The sequence below is a fragment of the Vulpes vulpes genome, chromosome 9, assembly GCF_048418805.1.
Source record: "Vulpes vulpes isolate BD-2025 chromosome 9, VulVul3, whole genome shotgun sequence".
Classification (NCBI taxonomy): domain Eukaryota; kingdom Metazoa; phylum Chordata; class Mammalia; order Carnivora; family Canidae; genus Vulpes; species Vulpes vulpes.
The window spans coordinates 100,914,425-100,934,746 of NC_132788.1; the positions used below are offsets into that span (position 1 = coordinate 100,914,425).

General features: G+C 39.4%; 1 protein-coding gene across 8 annotated transcripts in view; it reads left to right on the plus strand.

Moving 5' to 3' along the window:
- Positions 1–19,113: 19,113 nt before the first annotated feature.
- LOC112908104 (adhesion G protein-coupled receptor E2-like) overlaps positions 19,114–20,322 on the plus strand; it is a 32,778-nt gene continuing 31,569 nt past the window's right edge. For 2 of the 8 annotated variants that reach the window (XM_072721368.1, XM_072721371.1), the window contains exons 1-2: positions 19,120–19,307; positions 19,692–19,842. In XM_072721368.1, coding sequence (XP_072577469.1) covers positions 19,722–19,842 — 121 coding nt within the window. In that variant the 5' untranslated portion in view covers positions 19,120–19,307; positions 19,692–19,721. Of the gene's footprint in view, positions 19,308–19,686; positions 19,843–20,322 lie in introns of all 8 variants that reach the window. The other 6 variants (XM_072721370.1, XM_072721372.1, XM_072721366.1 and 3 more) reach the window with 5 other exon arrangements.

A 20,322-nucleotide genomic window follows, 5' to 3' on the forward strand; every position in this document is an offset into this window, starting at 1 on the left:
CTGAAACATTCCTTCCTTCTGTTCCTTTACAGTCACTCCACCCCTCTATCCTACAAACCCAAACCTACAGATGTTTTTTCCACTTGTAGCATTGTCTTTTGAAAATGCCATATAGATGAAATAATACAATATGCAGCCTTTTGAGTTATATTCTTTCCATTCAGTGTAGCATTTTTGAGGTTCATTCATATTGTTTGTGTATCAATAGTTTATTCCTTTCTTTACTTCACTTTTTCTTTTTCTTAAAAGATTTTATTTATTCATGAGAGACACAGAAAGAGAGAGAGGCAGAGATGCAGGCAGAGGGAGAAGCAGGCTCCATGCAGGGAGCCCGACATGGGACTTGATCCCTGATCTCCAGGATCACGCTCTGGGCCGAAGGTGGCGCTAAACCTCAGAGCCACCCGGGCTGCCCTTCTTTTTTTTTTTTTTTTTTTTAATAATATATTTATTTTTTTATTGGTGTTCAATTTGCCAACATATGGAATAACACCCAGCGCTCATCCCGTCAAGTGCCCCCCTCAGTGTCCGTCACCCATTCACCCCCACCCCCTGCCCTCCTCCCCTTCCACCACCCCTAGTTCGTTTCCCAGAGTTAGGAGTCTTTATGTTCTGTCTCCCTTTCTGACATTTCCTACCCATTTCTTCTCCCTTCCCTTCTATTCCCTTTCACTATTACTTATATTCCCCAAATGAATGAGAACATATAATGTTTGTCCTTCATCGATTGACTCATTTCACTCAGCATAATACCCACCAGTTCCATCCACGTTGGAGCAAATGGTGGGTATTTGTCGTTTCTAATGGCTGAGTAATATTCCATTGTATACATAAACCACATCTTCTTTATCCATTCATCTTTCGATGGAACAAATTATTTTAAGATTTGTGTGGAATCAGAAAAGACTCCAAATAGCCAGGGGAATTTTAAAAAAGAAAACCATAGCTGGGGGCATCACAATGCCGGATTTCAGGTTGTACTACAAAGCTGTGGTCATCAAGACAGTGTGGTCCTGGCACAAAAACAGACACATAGATCAATGGAACAGAATAGAGAACCCAGAAGTGGGCCCTCAACTTTATGGTCAACTAATATTCAATAAAGGAGGGAAGACTATCCACTGGAAGAAAGACAGTCTCTCCAATAAATGGTGCTGGGAAAATTGGGCATCCACATGCAAAAGAATGAAACTAGACCACTCTCTTTCACCATACACAAAGGTAAATTTTTTTTAAATTTAAATTCAGTTAGTCAACATCAACATTCAACTAGTAAATATACTTAGTTTCAGATGTAGTGTTCAATAATTTATCAGTAGTGTATAACACCCAGTGCTCTTCACATCACATGCCCTCCTTAAACCCCCATTTTTGAAATTTTTAGTTTCCAGAAAGAAATATGGCTACAGTTAGCTTGGATTTATAATGACCGTTTTCTTCTCCTATTTATCTGGATCCTGGGTTTGGCTAATAATACAGTTGCATAAAATTACTTTCCCTGTGTGGGCTGCATAATTCTAATCTGTTGTTGGATCTACAAGTCATATTAGTCCAGGGATTTTTTACAGAAATGGGCATAGTAATTCTCAATTTGGGCTCTCTGGTAGAATCACACTGTATTTTAAAAAAAAATACAGGGATCCCTGGGTGGCGCAGCGGTTTGGCGCCTGCCTTTGGCCCAGGGCACGATCCTGGAGACCCGGGATCGAGTCCCACATCGGGCTCCGGGTGCATGGAGCCTGCTTCTCCCTCTGCCTGTGTCTCTGCCTCTCTCTTTCTCTGTGACTATCATAAATAAATAAAAATAAATAAAAATTAAAAAATAAATAAAAAAATAAAAAAAAATACAGATGCCTAAGCCCTCCCTACCTAAGATGTACTGAACCATGCCTAGACATGTGGTTCGGATATTTATATTTCTTCAAAGTTCCAATGGTAATTTTGATGACTAGCTCATTCCTTTTTATTGCTAAGTAATATTCCTTTGTACAGCTCTACCGGAGTTGGCTTGTCCATTCACCTATCGAGGGACATTTGGGTTGTTTACAGTTTAGGATGATTAATAATAGAGTTAAAAGACATATCCTTTGATGAGTTACATTGGAATGCTTTCCAACTTGTTTTAAACAGAAAAGCATGTTGTGGGGTGGTACCTATGCCAATGGCATAGGTGGTATATTATGCCAATGGCTTTTCTTCTCCTTTATCTTTCTTTTTCATTAATCTCAAGCATATTTCCATAAGTGTATTTTAATTTTAAAACTTTTCAAGTAGTAGTCCAAAAAGTAAATCCTACTTCTTAGTAGTATTCAGACAATAATTTCATCATAGGCATGATTTGGTTGTCTACCACTGCTCTGGGCTCTATGATAGGCACTGTGACTCCAACACTAAATAAGCATAGCCTCTGTCTTCTGGAGCTTTTACTCCAGTGGGCAGACAGACCTGTAGACAAATGCAATATAAATCAAGGGTTTGTGAAAAATTATAGTCACTCTTCACAAACCATACACTTCATGGGTAAACAAGGTATTTCTCACCACTGTACCCCAGTGCCTAGCACATAGAAGGAACTCTGGAAATATGCATAAGTGAATAACTGGAAAATAGCTCCATTATCACAGTAATCAGCTCTATGAAAAATCAGAGAGGGTGACAAAACATGAGAGACTCCTAATTCTAGGAAATGAACAAGGGGAAGTGGAAGGGGAGGAGGGCGAGGGGATGGGGTGACTGGGTGACAGGCTCTTGATGGGATGAGCACTGGGTGTTATACTATATGTTGACATATCAAACTCCAATAAAAAATATACAAAAAAAAAAACAAACAAGGATTTTCTTTAAAACTTGGTAAGTACTAGGATTTGTAATGAATCATTAGCAATAGAGAAAAATGGGAGGGAAGCAGGGGAGACAGATCATTGCATGTGCTTTTGTGATCCGTGTTATTTTTCCCAGCCCAAAAATATTATTTTTTAGCTGACCTGGTACAAATCCTCATGAAGGTGATCTCACCTGAGTAGGACTGAAGCATCATTTCCAGGAGAGCAACATGTAAAACTAATGAACATAGTGATCCACAAATTTCAGCATCAAAATAAAATCCTAGTATATTAAAGTCTTGATATCTTGAAGGAGGATTATCCTGTCACACAGGTACTGCTGAATTAATATGCGCTCTACTTCTCTTCTAGATATCAGACCGTCAGGTAATTAATTTTTAAAAAAATGAATTCTATGGGTTCAATATATTTGCAATAAAAATCAGGTTATAAGGGTACATATACTCCATGAGTTTTCCCAATTGTAAAGATCCTGTACTACAACACCCACTGAGCTATAGAACCATTCCATCACCTCAGAAAGACCCTCGGTGTCCTCTCCGTGTTCCCATCCCTAGTCCCAAGAAACCACAGACCTCATTTTATTGTTACAGTTTCCTTTTGACTGTCCCAGAGTCATTCAGTAAAGTAGAATTATTCTCTTTTGTGCCTGGCTTCTTTTGCTCAACATTCTATGAGAGTCTCCAGATATTACCATGTTACCATGTAACAATAGTTCACTCCTTTTTATTGCTGTATCTCATTCCAATATACACTACTCCACAAGTTGTTTATCTGTCCTCCAGTTAATGGGCATTTGCATTGCTTGCAGTTTGGGCTACTATGAATAAAGCTGATATGAACAATCTTAAACATTGCTTTTGTGGACACTTGTTCTCATTTCTCTTGGGTAAATGCCCAGAAATGGAATTGCTGAGTCATATGGCAAGTGTATGCTTAGCATTAGTGTATGTTTACTTTATTGAAAAAAAAAACTCCCAAACTCCACTCCAAAATAGTAGTTATCTTTTATATTCTCAAACAGCAGTATACGAGAGTTCCAATTGCTCCATTTTGCTGGTATTTGGTACTATTAATGTTTTAAGTTTTCCCATTCTAGTCTGTGCTTTTTTATTTTTTTATTTTTTTATTGGAGTTCAATTTGTCAACATATAGCATATCACCCAGTGCTCATCCCGTCAAGTGCCCCTCTCAGTGCCTGCCACCCAGTCGCCCCAGCCCCCCACCCACCTCCCTTTCCACTACGCCTTATTCATTTCCCAGAGTTAGGAGTCTCTCATGTTCTGTCCCCCTCACTGATATTTTCACTTATTTTCTTTCCTTTCCCCTTTATTCCCTTTCACTATTTTTTATATTCCCCAAATGAATGCTTTTAAAGGTGTGACTGTGATCCCCTCTTTGATGAGTCTCAGAAGGAGGGTCCTGTGCTGACTGTAATCACCTACCTGGAGCTGGGCCTCTCTCTGCTGTGTCTCCTCCTGGCAGCCCTCACCTTCCTGCTGTGCAAAGCCATCCATACCACCAGCACATCCCTCCACCTGCAGCTTTCAATCTGCCTGTACCTGGCTCCCCTGCTCTTCCTCATGGCCATCGACCAGACTGAAATCAAGGTACTGACACTGTTGCAGAGGTACCCCTGCCCTGCAACAGGGGATGCTCAGTTTATGGACCTGTGCTGCATTAGTACCTTAATAAAATGGCCTTGGGTTCTGAGGGGGTTGGAGGGGTAAGTAGCCTATTCCACATTGACTAATGAACTAGAAGACAAATCCTCCCCTGACAACTCGACCATATACATGAGCATCTCTCCAATGGCAAGGTATGGAATAGGTCCTGGGGCCACCCTCCTCTCTGACAATGCCTCCTGGTGACCCTTTCTCCTCCCCTAGGTGTTGTGTGCCATCATCACAGGTGCCTTACACTATCTCTACCTGGCCTCCTTCAACTGGATGCTGCTGGAGGATCTGCACTTCTTCCTCGCTGCATGCAATCTGAAAGTGGTCAACTACTCCAGTGTGAATAGGCTCATGAAGAAACTCATGTTCCCTGTGGACTATGGAGTCCTAGCCATAATCGTGGCCATTTCTGCTGCATCCATGCCTCACCTTTATGGAACACCCACCTGGTAAATGCAAATTCCCACTGTCCTTTTCTCCAGCATGACCATAGCCATCATAGAACCAATAGTAATTTAATTTCACCAGATCGTGATAGACAGAGAAGAGTCTGTGACCACTCCAAAAACATCTACCTGGTGGAAAATTGTTTAATTAAAGAGACTGTTTTTATTTAAGTCTCTAAGATTTAATTATTTAATTATTCTGTAACTTTTTTATTTTCATCCCTATTTATTTATTCTTTTTCAATTTTGTATTTATTTATTTTTATTTTTTATTGGAGTTCAATTTGCCAACATTTAGCATAACACCCAGTGCTCATCCTGCCATCAATTTTTTTTTATAACACATTCAGGAAATCACATAGCAGTTTCCAGAACCACTGCACTCCATCATGCCCACACCTTCGTGCATGCTCTGCCCTCTGCCTTCCCCTTACCTTGCACTCAGTGAACTCAGCTTCATCATCCACATATCACATCATCTGAGAGTTTGGAAATGCCCTCTGCTCTCCTCAACTTTTCACAGAATCAGTGGCCTCTATTTTAGGCAAAGCATGTCCTGGCTCATTCATGGAGAAGGTGAGGACAAGAACAGCCCTAGATTGGACCTGAGCAGAAGTAACTCACTTTGCAAATGGTGTAAGTGATCATTTGTTTTGAGGTTTCCACTAGACTTTAAGGCCTATAAAAACAGAAGTCTTATCTTTGTTGTTTTGAATCCCCTGGCCCCAGCCTAGAGCCAGCTGCACAGAACATTCTGGGTAATGTTGGTCGTATAAAATCAGGGGTCTTCATGAAACATCATGAGCTTTTTGAAACTCACATTCTGGAGTGTCATCATAATCCTCAGTCCTAGTCAAAATGCCATCCTGGACCCAAATAGTGTTTCTTTTTAGGGAATCATTGACAATTAAAGATCAAAGTCGATCACAACTCAGTCAGAAACATCTATGCAAGAGATATGAAACCAGCTCTGGTTGTGTTGCTCTTTGTGTAGGCATCATGAGCCTCCTTTCTCTTCCTACCCAGGATGCTGACATTTAAAGCCACAGCTCAGCTCCTCATCTTAGGCTGCGCGTGGTGCCTGGGCATCCTGCAAGTGGGTCCAGCTGCCCACATCATGACTTACCTGTTCACCATCATCAACAGCCTGCAGGGTATCTTCATTTTCCTCGTGTACTGCCTCCTCAGCCATCAAGTATCACTGCCCAGCTCTCACCTGGGACTCGTCCCCTCCTCAGTCCCCTCAGTGAGCTGACCCAAGAGTGATTTGCCTCGGCAGGTCCAAGAACAATACAAGAAATAGTTCAAGGGTGTCAGGAAAACCAAAGCCAAGTCTGAGAAGTACACTTTTTCAGTGGGACCACGTCTGATGCCTCCAAACACAGCGTGGTAAGATTTTGCAGTGTTCCCAGAACACTTCACTAACCAATCCCCTTGAGAAGTTCATGCCTACCTCACTAGACAACCTAGATGTATAATGGGCAATGCTCTTGGATGTCTCACACTTGATTTACCCCTGGACTCATTTGAAGGCACTTCTCTGTCTTGAAAGGAGGTCTTCCTGGACTTACACTCTATGCTCATATTGACCTTTGCACATGACTGTTCTCTTTTCCCACAATTGTACAGCACCCACTTCATGTGACATGTTTCATATGGTTTTTAATTGTATTTGGTGAGAAGATAAAAAGATGGATACTTGTAAGCAGAGAAGGAACCCTGGTCAGCTAAATAATCAAGAGTTAATGATCTAGAGCAGTGATGCACAAAAAGCACAGAATCACCACACATCCTTTATGTGCAATGTCATTCCAGAAAGAAAGTGAGACCTACAGAGTTTATGTAAATTATGCAAGGTCTTCAGCCTCCTCTACTTTCCCCTAATTTCAGTGCCCCCTCACCCTGACTGGCAAGTCATCTGCACATCTCTCCCCAACTTATTTGTCCTCCTTCTAAAACCGTTCCTTCCCAAATGCTCTACTCATCAAAATCTCATCCTTCTAACTCTTTCCTCTTCCCAGCAGATGTTCTTACCTACTTCTTCATATCAAAAACATGACTCAGCAGACAAGAAACAAGATCAATTTTGCACTCTCAAAAACACCAATCATTTGGCATCTTGTTCATTGTCTCCTTATTCCATCTTGTTACCACAGATAGACAAAATATGCTTCCTATCTTTTATGGTTAACCCCTCTACCTGCACTCCTCTTGGCTTCTCAGTAACTTCACATTACTGATCATACATTTCCTCTCTAGTATATTTGCTCGCATGTTCTCAAAAGCATCCTTTCCACCTGCATTGCAATATGCTAAACCTTTCTCTGACTCTGAAATATTAATTTTATATATTTGATTCTTCCTTCATCCTCCTCCAGATATTCAAACCCAAATTTTGCCTCCATCATTCTACCAAAAGAGCTCTATCTTAGGCCTCCAATGTTCTCCACTTAATAAATATCCTTTGATCCTCTTAGCATTCCTGTTAGCATTTGATACTCTTTGCAGTACTGGATGCCATCTTTGCCTCCCCCGTTTTGAAATACTCCTCTTGTGTCTGGCTTCTACGTCTTAACAATCCCTGGAATACTTGCTATCTTTCTACTGAGCTTTCTTCGTCTTTTATATTTCAACTACTCTACCTGGCTGAGTTCTAAAAACACTTCTATTCTTATAGCTTGGTACAATATTTTATGATGTATGTAGATTAATGTTTAGGAAAGTTAGTGAGTACATTTCAAAGTGTAAATCATAAGTGCCTTTGTAAAGCCCCTGAAAAAATCTATGTCCACATGTGCCTATGTATTGGAGGAGGCAGCCATAGGATATGGGGGAGATGTTTCTTATTTTTCTGTATCTATATGTTGTTGGGTTTTTTTTAAAGATTTTTTTAAATTTATTCATGGGAGACACACGGAGAGAGGTAGAGTCGTAGGCAGAAGAAGCAGACTCTCTGTGGGTACCCCAATGCAGGACTCAATCCCAGGACCCGAGGATCACGATCTGAGCCAAAGGTAGGCTCAACTACTAAGCCACCCAGGTGCCCCTATCTATACGTTGTTAACATTATATGTTGGCAAATCGAACTCCAATAAAAAATATATATACAAAAAAAACACATCATTTAAAAAAGAATATTCACATATTTGTGATTTGAAAAATAAAAAAAATTCTAAGTTGCTACAAACCACAAAGAAAGAAATCTACATGATGTGTAAAACTACCTACTTTTCAATTTAAAGTGTTCACATCTAGGGCAGCCCTGGTGGTTCAGCAGTTTAGCCCCACCTTTGGCCTGGGCATGATCCTCGAGACCCGGGATTGAGTCCCACATCGGGCTCCCTGCATGAAGCCTGCTTCTTCTTCTGCCTGTGTCTCTGCCTCTCTCTCTCTCTCTCTCTCTCTCTATATATATATATATATATATATATATATATATATATATATAATGAATAAATAAATATAATTTAAAAAATAAAGTGTTCACATCTAGAAGGGCTTCTCCAGATCTTTCCTTGGTGCATTTATATTTTCCATACTAGTTACTCTTGCAGCAATCTCTTTTCCTGGAAACTGTTAATCGTCCACAAGACATAGAATATCCTTTGGATCGGTTAAGTAGGAGGAGTGAACAACTTTCAGTTACTCACAATATGATCTCCCCACTTCACTATGTGGAAATGCCTACCTGAAGCAGACAGTATACAGTACTTTTCCCCAAATGCAAATGTCCCTGAAAACAAGGCCCTCCCCACAAAAAGAACCTACAGAACAAAGTCCCAAGCAGAAATCCCAGAATGACCTTCTAACACACTCCTAGGGTGTTTTTACAGCTGGGAAATTCAGTTTGTACTGGCCTGAGTTCAAATACTGGCTCAGCTATTTGCTCTTTATTACACTTTAGACAAACTATTTTATATCATTTCTCATTTCAAAACCCTCTCCTATCCTCCCTGACTGCTTCCAGCACTGCTCCAGATTTCTCCCACCTAGCTGCTCCTCCAGGACCCCACCCCTCTTCCCACCATCAGGCACTCACATTCTTTTATCAGGACCCCTCAACCACTCTGGAGTATCCCTCTGGCCCAGACCAGTCTTCCCCATTATCAGACTCTCTCCAATTCCTTTTCAGGCTCATTCTTACAACTCCTCACATCTCCCACATGCAGAACTCCCACTTCCCAGCTTCATAGAATCCCCAACACCCAGTCTTGGATTTCTAGGTACAGGAGGCAGGGGTTTCTTGTGCCCAGGCTCCTCGAGTCACAAAATTCCAGTTTCCAGATTCTAAGGATTCCAGCTTCCAAGAATCAGCCACAAAGGTTTGAATCCCCGCTAATAAAGGTGCTCTTCATCCAGAGGAGTGTGTGCAGTCTTCTCTGCTCTTAAAAGCCTCTGAAGTAGGGGGCTCAGGGAAATGATGACTTCATTATATTCACTGAATCACTGGAAGGCAGAAAAATATAAACCACTCAAGTGAACCATCAATAAGAAATGGCAAAATGAAAAGTTATCTTGGATTTAAGGAATGCCAGTCCATAGACACAAAGATCAAATCACTTCTACCTATGTTGACATGGAAAATCTCCATGTACAAGTTGTTGGGTGTCTGTAGTACAATGCTGTATAATTCTAAGAGCCTAGATTTATTAACATCTTAATGTTTGCACAGATAGACTTTTTGCCTTAATTTTCTTTTTTAATTTATTTTTGTATATTTTTATTGGAGTTTGATTTGACAACATATAGTATAACACCCAGTGCTCATCCCTTCAATGCCCTCCTCGGTGCCCATCACCCAGTCACCCCGTTCCCCCGCCTACCTCCCCTTTCACTACCCCTTGTTCGTTTCCCAGTGTTAGGGGTCTCTCATGTTCTGTCTCCCTCTCTGATATTTCCCACTCATTTTTCTCTCCTTCCCTCTTTAATCCATTTCACTATTTTTTATATTCCCCATATGAGTTAAACCATATAATGAGTGAAGTAAGTCAATTAAAAAAGGACAAACAATACACAGATATACTTTTATTTAACTTCCGTAATTCAGTTAGAGATTCTATGTTTGGCAGAACAAATGATAATTTGTTGATAATAGAGAATGCTTATTTAAGGGAGATTAGGTCAAGGTGAGGATCAATCAGATATCTCTTGCATTTGTGGTGTTATATTTTTTATAACAAAAATAAGTTCATGTTTTTACTTGTTATCAAAAATAAGTTTGTAAATATTTTAAATAAGGTGCCCTCTCCTGGAAAAAGCAAGAATATAGTTGCTGAAGAGGGAAGTATAAGGCATGACATACTCCAACTCTAATTCTTTTTTTTTTTAATTGGAGTTCAATTTGCCAACATATAGCATAACACCCAGTGCTCATCCCATCAAGTGCCCCCCTCAGTGCCCGTCACCCAGTCACCCCATCCCCCCATCCATCTCTCCTTCCACCACCCCTTGTTCATTTCCCAGAGTTAGGAGTCTCTCATATTCTGTCACCATCTCTGATATTTCCCTCTCATTTTCTCTCCTTTCCCCTTTATTCCCGTTCACTATTTTTTATATTCCCCAAATGAATGAGACCATATAATGTTTGTCCTTCTCTGATTGACTTATTTCACTCAGCATTATACCCTCCAGTTCCATCCACATCAAAGCAAATGGTGGGTATTTGTCGTTTCTAATGGCTGTCCAACTCTAATTTTTAATTGGTTTTCTGCCCACAGTGCTTCTTAAAATTCCTTATGTATCCAGAACAGCTTAGATCTTTTGTTAAACTGTAGATTCTGATTGAGTAGCCATTGGGCCTTTACTTTTGCTTAAGAAGCAGACTTGTGAAGCAATCTCACACTCCCCATGGTAAATACTCATTTCAAAATAATTTGAAAATCAATACTTGAATAGGCTCACAATTCATTATGCTACCTTCAAGGTCATTCCCTTGGAAAGGAAATAAAAAAATAAGAGTCACCAGTACCTGAAAGAAAGATAAAGCAGTCATTATTCAGAGAAAGCATAATTGTCTGCCAAGAAAGCTTCAGAGAATTCACTGGAAAAATACTGACAGTCCAATCACATGCCAACAGCAAGGTCAACATTAAAAATGCAATGGTTTTCCTATCAAGGGAAAAACAAATTTTAAAATACAAAGCGCTATTTAAAATTTAAAACTAAAACTTCCACATTACCTGAGAACAATCCTACAAGAAATGCATGAAGTTCTCAAGGAGAAAACTATCAAGAGTAACTGGAAGAAATCATAACCTAGACAGAGAGTTAGTTTGGTGGGGTGGGGAAGTCTTAATACTGTAAAGAAGCTATTATTTCCAAATTCAATTACACAGTCAATGCAATACAAAGTCCCAAAACATTTTCATGGAATTTAGTAAACTAGCCAGCAGGTGTTTATAGAAGAAAAAAATGTGACAGAGGAGACAGTTCACTTGAAGAATAAGTGAACAGGAGCTCACAATGTCCCATGTCCTACTCTCTGCTTCATCTTGGCCAAACTTTAATCTGTCCCCTCTTTCCTACAGGCTTCTGAATTCTGCTTACCCTCAACTCTGAGCAAGTAACCAAAAAAGTGGAACATGCCCTCCCCATCAGCCTTTCCTGGGAATTGGCTGACCACAGCAAGACCCTCTTTTTGTCACAACACATTGATAATTTCCCCTTATTTGTCTAGCTTCCCCTCCGAAGATGCTGCTTACTTCTCTCTGCTTCTTCCTTTACACTATAAAATAAAAATATTTTCCTGTATGATTTTGAGATGCTCATGGGTTTCTGAGATCACAATCTTCTCCTTGTTGCAATAGTCCTTCTATGTGAAATCTCTCCTTATTCAAGCCCATACAGAGATCTGCCTCATAACATCTATAAAAACAAAAACATGGCATTTTTTAATGTGTGGGATTGTTCCAGGAACAGAAAATAAGTCAATGAAACAAGATAAAGGATATGTCATATATAGCAATGCAAGGTGCCACAGAGATTGCATTTCAAATTAATGTGTGAAACATTGCATGTGAAGTTAGGGAAGTCACAGATTTTCTCAATAAATGATGTCAGGACAACAGGGTATTCATTTAGGAAAAAATTATTTTTTTTAATAATTAAACTTTTTTTAAAAGATTTTTTATTTATTCATTCATGAGAAACAGAGAGAGAGAGAGAGACAGAGAGGCAGAGACATAGGCAGAGGGAGAAGCAGGCTCCACGTAGGGAGCCCGACATGGGACTCTATCCTGGATCTCCAGGATCAGGCCCTGGGCCGAAGGCGGCGCTAAACCACTGAGCCACCCAGGCTGCTCAGGAAAAATTATTTACTGAACAAATTCCAGGTACATTAAAATCCACCAAAATTATTAAAATATTAGAAAATGAAGGACATGTCCAAGGCAAGGTTAAAGCAAAATTCGTTTAGTCAGTAAATGAAAAAACCGGGACCAAAATGAAATTATAAGTTTATGGTGACACCACACTCAATTTCATCCTTATTACAATTATAATAGGATTGATATTTACCCAGTTTGTTATCAATGTGAGCCTGGACATGCAGAAACATCAAGTGACATGGGTTTTTCAAGATACCCCTGCCCATGGTGGCCCCAAACCATACAATGAACAGGGTGTGGAGATCATCCTGGACCCCATACAGAGTGGTATGACTATTTGACTGGTGCATCCTCACTCACATTGTCTGTCCTGCCTGTCGACTTGTTTACAGAGTCCCATCCCTGGGGGCAGTCCTGAGCTAGGCGATCAGATTCCAGTTTGGAAGGGGCAGCTGGATTGTATCCGGTTAATAATGCACATGATTTTTGGGTTCCTGGAGATCCTGTTAAGGGTAAGACAAGGGTTGAATCAAGAGACTAAGACCAGGGATGCCTGGGTAGCTCATTCAGTAAAGCATGTGACACTTGATCTTGGGGAGGTCACTTCAAGCACCACATTGGGTGTAGAGATTGCTTTTTTTGTATATTTTTTATTGGAGTTTGCTTTTAAGAAAATGAAATACTTTTTTAAAAAGAAGCAATACAACTATGATTTATAACTATATTTTTATTAACATTTTGCTTTTGCAAGGAGAAAGTTGGCCTTATTTTCTCTTATAAAACCTCATCTGGTGCTATTGGGGTTTTTGTTTCTTCTCTTTTTGTCTTTGTGAAAATGGATGCTCTTGCTCTGGAAAAATATTTATCTCTTGACTTTTCAAATTAGGAATTTTCAGTATTCCATTATTGACCAGAATGGCTTGAGGCCTAAAATTTTTGGTAATATTCCTTCTAATTTAGTTGCCTCTCAAATTCAAGTGAATATTTTCTCTTCTTCCTTTACCCTCCTTCAGAAATAAAGCAGATGGCAAAGTTTCCAGAGAGAAAAAATGTTTATATTGACAAAAAACACCATATTCAAAGTCTGAACGCATGTGATACAATAAAAAAATTTGCATTGTTTAACAAAAGATATCTAGATATGGATACATACATACCCACATATGATTTTAATGCCTTAAAGTCAGTAAGAAAAATACAGTGAATAAAATAAAGTGTGCAAAAGATCGGAATATATAAGTCACAAAGAGCACCATGAATATACAAAGACATATGACAATTGCAACAACACTGCTAATAAGATCCTAATTCATAGTATGTTAAGATAAATTGTTTACCCACCAAATGGGGGGAGAGAGATGAAAACATTTGATAATGTATAATTTCAAGATTCCAAGACATCTATAAGCCCTAAGCCTCCTAATAGTCAAATAGAAACTTAGAATTATAAAGGTGAAATGTCCTTTACAGATTGTCTAGACTTGCTGTGTCATTCTATCAATAAAAGAACCTTACATCCTCAAGAAGGATTGGCTTAGAGATCCCTGGGTGGCACAGTGATTTGGCGCCTGCCTTTGGCCCAGGGCGTGATCCTGGAAACCCAGGATCGAATCCCACGTCGGGCTCCCAGTGCATGGAGCCTGCCTTTCCCTCTGCCTATGTCTCTGCCTCTCTCTCTGTGAATATCATAAGTAAATGAAAATTAAAAAAAAAAAAGAAGGACTGGCCTATATTCTTGAAGTCTGACTTTTTTCCTATCCACGAGTATATAATGAACATGCCTTCCTGACAATTATAAGTCCCTGTGTCTTTCTTCTATTAATTTCCTTCTAAATGAGATAAATGATTAACCAGAACTTAGACATCGCTTAAGCCATAGATCACCAAAATTTTTCATGTTAAAAATGAAAAATAAAGAAAGATATGATAGCAGTGTGGAAAACTGACCCTCTCCTATGGCACCTGGGCAATTTGATACAGTCTCATTAAATAGAAGAGTTGCAGAATTTATTACAATGTAAAATATATATGCACTGTAACCCAGTATATAAATCACCTGATAGCTAGTCTAAGGAAATTTTAAAATGTTCTCCTAAAAAAAAATAAATGATAAATAAAATAAAATAAAAATAAAAATGTTCTCCTAATGGCGTTTTTGAGACATTCACTGCAACATTATCATAACAATAGGAAACAGAAGACCATCTAAATTTGCATAAAAAAGGAGAAAAGCAAACTGTATTTTGTAATCTACATATATACAACAGCAGCCTAAAAGAAAGATGTGAATTTATATATAGTGACATGAAAAACCTCTTCAAATATTGTTGACTAAAGAATAAGCTGAGAACAAAGTACATAGTGGTAAAAACTTTATTTTAAAACATAACCACAGCTCAATTATATATAAACATTTTATACACAAAACAAAATTAGCACTCTAGAAGATAGAGGGAAGGAGGCAGCCCAGGTGGCTCAGTGGTTTAGCACCGCCTTCAGTCCAGGGTGTAATCCTGGAGACCGGGATCCAGTCCCATGTCAGGCTCCCTGCATGGAGCCTGCTTCTCCCTCTATCTGTGTCTCTGCTTCTCTCTCTCTCTCTCTCTCTCTCTGTGTGTGTCTCATAAATAAATAAAGCCTTTTTAAAAAAAGATAGAGGGAAGGAAGATAGAACAGGGACCTTGGGGACCCAAAAAACTATGCAGTGGTGAGTCTCAAGTTCGTTTAGCCTCATCTATCCCAGGCTTGGAACTGAAGAGACCGGCAACCTAAAAATGCCGGCAGATGCAGACAACAAAAAATTTCCCCAGGAAAAGCTAGTTCTTCCTACCCAAAGGACCAGGAAAGGTAGTGCATAACAAAATAGAAAATATTTCAGCAGTAACTGCCCTACTCCAACCAAACAGCAGAGAAAAATTGGCCCCACACTTATTTTCTTTAAAGATTTTTTTTTAATTTTTATTTATTTATGATAGTCACAGAGAGAGAGAGAGAGAGAGGCAGAGGCAGAGGGAGAAGCAGGCTCCATGCACCAGAAGCCCGACGTGGGACTCGATCCCGGGCCTCCAGGATCACGCCCCAGGCCAAAGGCAGGCGCCAAACCGCTGCGCCACCCAGGAATCCCCCCCACACTTATTTTCTATCAGCAAGGGTCATGTCTGGAAGCCCAGACCTTTACCCTTGCCCAGCTGTGATGACGCATTCCTTCCCATTCCCTGGGGTTGTGGCAGAAAAGGAGCTGGGACTTTCTTCATGCCAGTAGAGGTCCTGTGGGGAGCAGTAACAAGGTATCCCTATGACCCCCACGACCCATGTCAGGGAAGTGTACTCAGATGCCTGGCAGTGAGGGAGAACTTCCAACTTGGGGGGGTGGGCAGCAACAAGGTACCCCTCCCACATAGGAGTGTCAGTGGGCCAAGAGGAAAGTCTGCATTCCCATCCTCATGTGCCAGCAACAAGACGGCCATTCTTCCCTCAACTCCCAGCATGTAAGTCAATTAGAGAAGGACAATCATCAAACGGTTTCACTCATACGGGAAATATAAAAAATATGAAAGGGATTATAGGGGAAAGGAGAGAAAATGAGTGGGAAAAATCAGAGATGGTGACAAAACATGAAAGACTCTTAACTCTGGGAAATGAACAAGGGGTAGTGGAAGGAGAGGTGGGTGGGGGGATGGGGTGACTGGGTGATGGGCACTGAGGGGGGCACTTGACGGGATGAGCACTGGGTGCTGGGCTATATGTTGGCAAATCGAACTCGAATAAAAGCATACAAAATATATACATATATATATATACATATACACATATTTTTTTTAAAACTCCCAGCATGAAGTCAGAAGAGTCTGCCGAAAGAGATTTTAATACAATCAAGTTTCAAAACATAATAACCATAAAGACCAAGGATACAACTTAAAAAAATCATTGTCACACCAAGAACCAAGAAAACCTCAAACTGAGATAATATAAATGTTAGAATTCTCTGACAAATATTTTATAGTAACCATCATAAAAAGTGCTCTAATGAATTTAAATTTTAAAAAAAAATTTTAAAAGACAGACAGACAGAAGGTAGATTAGAGGCTACTGGGGGCCAGGGAAGGGCATGGGAGAGTTAGTCCTTACAAGATACAGAGCTCCTGCAGAGAGTGATGAAAACATTTTAGGATTAGTGATGATGATTGCACAAAATTATTACCGATGTAATTAGTACCACTGAATTGTATACATTAAGATGGTTAAAATCACAACTTTTATTTTATATATTGTACCACAAAGAAAACAATTTTAAAAACTAGTTTAAACGGGGATGCCTAGGTGGCTCAGTAGGCTAAGTGTCAGCCTTCATCTCAAGTCATGATCTCAGGGTCTTGGGATCCAGCCCCACCATGGGCTCCTTGCTCAGTGGGGAATCTGCTTCTCCCTCTCCCTTTGCCCCTCATCCCCACCAACCCTGCTCCTGCTAGCTCTCTCTCAAATAAATAAATAAAATCTTTTAAAAATTTCTTTAAGAAATTTGGGTATAAACATTTCCAATCATGGGGCACCTGGGTGGCTCATGGTTGAGTGTCTGTCTTTTGGCTCAAGTTATAATCCTGAGTTCCTGGGATCGAGTCCCACATTGGGTTCCCCACAGGGAGCCTGCTTCTCCCTCTGCCTGTGTCTCTGCCTCTCTCTGTGTGTCTCTCATGAATAAATAAATAAAATCTAAAAAACAAATGTTCTAATGAGCAATTACCAGCAAGCTTTTCTGAAACAAATGAAAAAAGTAGAAAGACTCAGCAAAGAAACAGAACTTTGATAAAGAAACAGATGATTACAAAGACCTAATGGAAACTTTAGACCTGAAAAATACAAAAAGTGAAATGAAAACTCTATTGAATGGGCTTGCTAGCAGAATGGTGACAAAAGAGAGAAAAAAGAATCAGTGAACCTGAAATCAAAACAGCATAATTTATGCAATCTGAATAAGACAGACAAAATAAACTACAGAAAAAAAAATTATCAATGGTGCCTGGGTGGCTCAATCGGTTAAAGATCTGCCTTCAGCTCAGGTCAAGTCCACCATCAGGCTTCCTGCTCAGTGGGGAGTCTGCTTCTCTCTCTCTCTCTCTCTCTCTCTCTCTCTCTCTCCCTTTGTTAAATAAATAAATAAATATATAAATAATCTAAAAATCATTATCAGAGTCTCAGGAACCTATGGGATTACAAAAAAAAGTCTAATATTTCTGTCATTGAATTACATGAGAGATTCTTAACTATTGGAAACAAACTGAAGGTTGCTGAATGGGTGGAGGATAAGGAAGGGGATGGGGTGACTGGGTGATGAGCATTAAGGAGAACACATGATGCCGTGAGAACTGAGCATTATATGCAACTGATGAATCATTGAACTCTACATCTGAAACTAATGATGTACCATATGTTGGCTACTTGAATTTCTTTTTTAAAGATTTTATTTATTTATTCATGAGAGAGACACAGAGATAAGCAGAGACACAAGCAGAGCAAGAAGCAGGCTCCCTGTGGGGAGCCTGATTCAGGACTCAATTCCAGGACCCTGGGATCATGGCCTGAGCCAAAGGCAGACACTCAACCACTAAGCCACCCAAGTGTCCCTGGCTACTTGAATTTAATTTTTTTAAATGTATTCCAAAGGAAGATAGAGAATATGGAACTGAAAAATCATTCAGAGAAAAAAATGATTAAAGTTTCTCAAATTTCCAAAAGATGAAAACATATAGATTCAAAAAGCTTAGGAAACTCCAAACAGAATCAACTTAAACAAATTAGGGCCAAGATACACCACGATCAAATTTTTAATGACTAAATACATAGAAAAAAATCTTGAAAGTAATGAGACATTGTGATGCTTCATCACTAAGGGAACAAACATTTCACATATGAATAAGCTGTTATTGCTCATCAAAAATCATGGGTGCCAGTGGAATGTAGCACAACATTTTTCATGGTGTGGATGATTGAATAAATAAAATGTGGTGTCTATATATATAATGGAATTTTATATGTATATGAAAATTATTCAGCCAGTTACAAAATCACTAAGTCCTAAGGATATAGAAGTACAGCATGGTGATTACAATTAATAATGTTTTATTGCATATTTGAAAATCACTAACAGAATAGATCTTAAAAGTTCTCATCACACACACACACACACAAAATTTGCAGTTATGTATGGTAATGGATGTCCAGTAGGCTTATTGTGGTGATTATTTCACAATATATAAGATATTAAATCATTATGTTGTATATATATCTAAAGCTAATATAGTGCCATAAGGCAATTATACATTAATAAAATTGTCTTTTAGGGGTGCTTGGGTGACTCAGTCCATTATACATCCAACTCTTGATTTCTGCTCAGGCCATGATCTTGGAGTTTTGGAATCCAGCCTTGTGTGGGGCTCCAAGCTCAGCACGTAGTCTGCTTGAGATTCTCTTCCTTCCCTCTCCCTCTGCACCTCCCCCTGCTCGCACAGGATCTCTCTCTCACTTGCTCTCTCTCTCTCTCTCTCTCTCTCTGTCTTTCTCTCTCTCTAAAATAAATAAATAAAATGTTTTTTCAAAAACTGTCTTTTAACAAATACTAAATAGATAATTCTGTTCACTCTAATCCAAGGTCTTCATAGGGTAGAAAGAACAGCAGAGTAATTCTTCACATTGGGAAATTCTTATAATACACAGGATCACATCTTCCCATACCACAAAGATTTAAAAACCACCTTCAAGGAGGCTTTCAATACAAACACCCAGTAATGCTATGCAAATACTTATAAAAACAGAAGTGAATTTCTGAGAAGTTAATCATAGGACAGATTATCGGGAAAGAAAGGATCTAGACCAGTGGTTTCCTATGTCAGATCCTCTGGAGGCCAAATAAGACTTAAAACAGGAAGTTTTTGTAACACACGCAGACCAAAACCAGACGTCCTCCGTGCCTGGGCTTGCTGGTGTCTTGCACCATGAAAAACAGAAATCTACTGCTCCCAGGTAGGTAGAATTATAACAATAATGACAGATTACTAGAGCTATCTGGGAACTCTATCCAGTTAGAGAATATTCTGTGTTCTTGATGATCTGATTTGTTTTCCCACTTTCTATAAAGGACAAAGGGAAGAGATTTTAAGAAGGATATTGGCTCATTTATATTGTCTCAAAGGAGAAAATCAGTAAAATTTATTCCCAGAGCCCATCCAACAAAGACTTCTCATTTTACTACCTCTATTGGTCCAGTTTCTCCAGAGAAACAGAACCAATATAATGTGTGTGTGTGTGTGTGTGTGTGTGTGTGTGTGGTGTGAGAGAGATTCATTCATTTTAAGGAATTGGTTTATAAGATTGTGGAGGTTGGGAAGTTAATATCCTGCAGTGCAGGCCAGCAAGCTGGGACCCCAGGAAGACTTGATGTTACATCTCAAGTTTGAAGTCAATCTGGAAGCAGAATGCCTTCTTCCTCAGAGGAAGTCAGTCTTTTTCCTCCTAAGGTCTTCAACTGATTGGATGAGGCCCACCCACATTATGGAGGGTAATCTGCTTTACTCAGAGTCTACTGATTTAACTATTAATTTCATCCAAAAAACATCCACACAACAAATCTAAACTAGTGTTTGACCAAATGCCTGCATGCTGTAGCCCCACCAAATTGATACATGAAATTAACCATCATGTCACCTATACTGTGTTTTTCACAAGGGTATATAACCAAATTCTCTGAAAATGCTAATGAGCTAAGAAAAACATCATCCTTTAGTCCATAGACTTTGGGTGGTTGAAAGGGCAATAATGGTGCATAATGGGAAGGTCAGCTTAATTCTGATTAGCCTTTCTATCCTTTCATGCTTAGGATAATACCTGTTACATAGAAAATTAAGTGTTCCTATATATTGTCCTCATTGGTTGTAATTTGTTTCCTGGTTGTGAAAATAACCACATTTCTTATCATCTGGTGTGTGGAACATGATTTTTTTTAATGCTGGGCACATTATAGGAAAATCCTGTAAAGGCC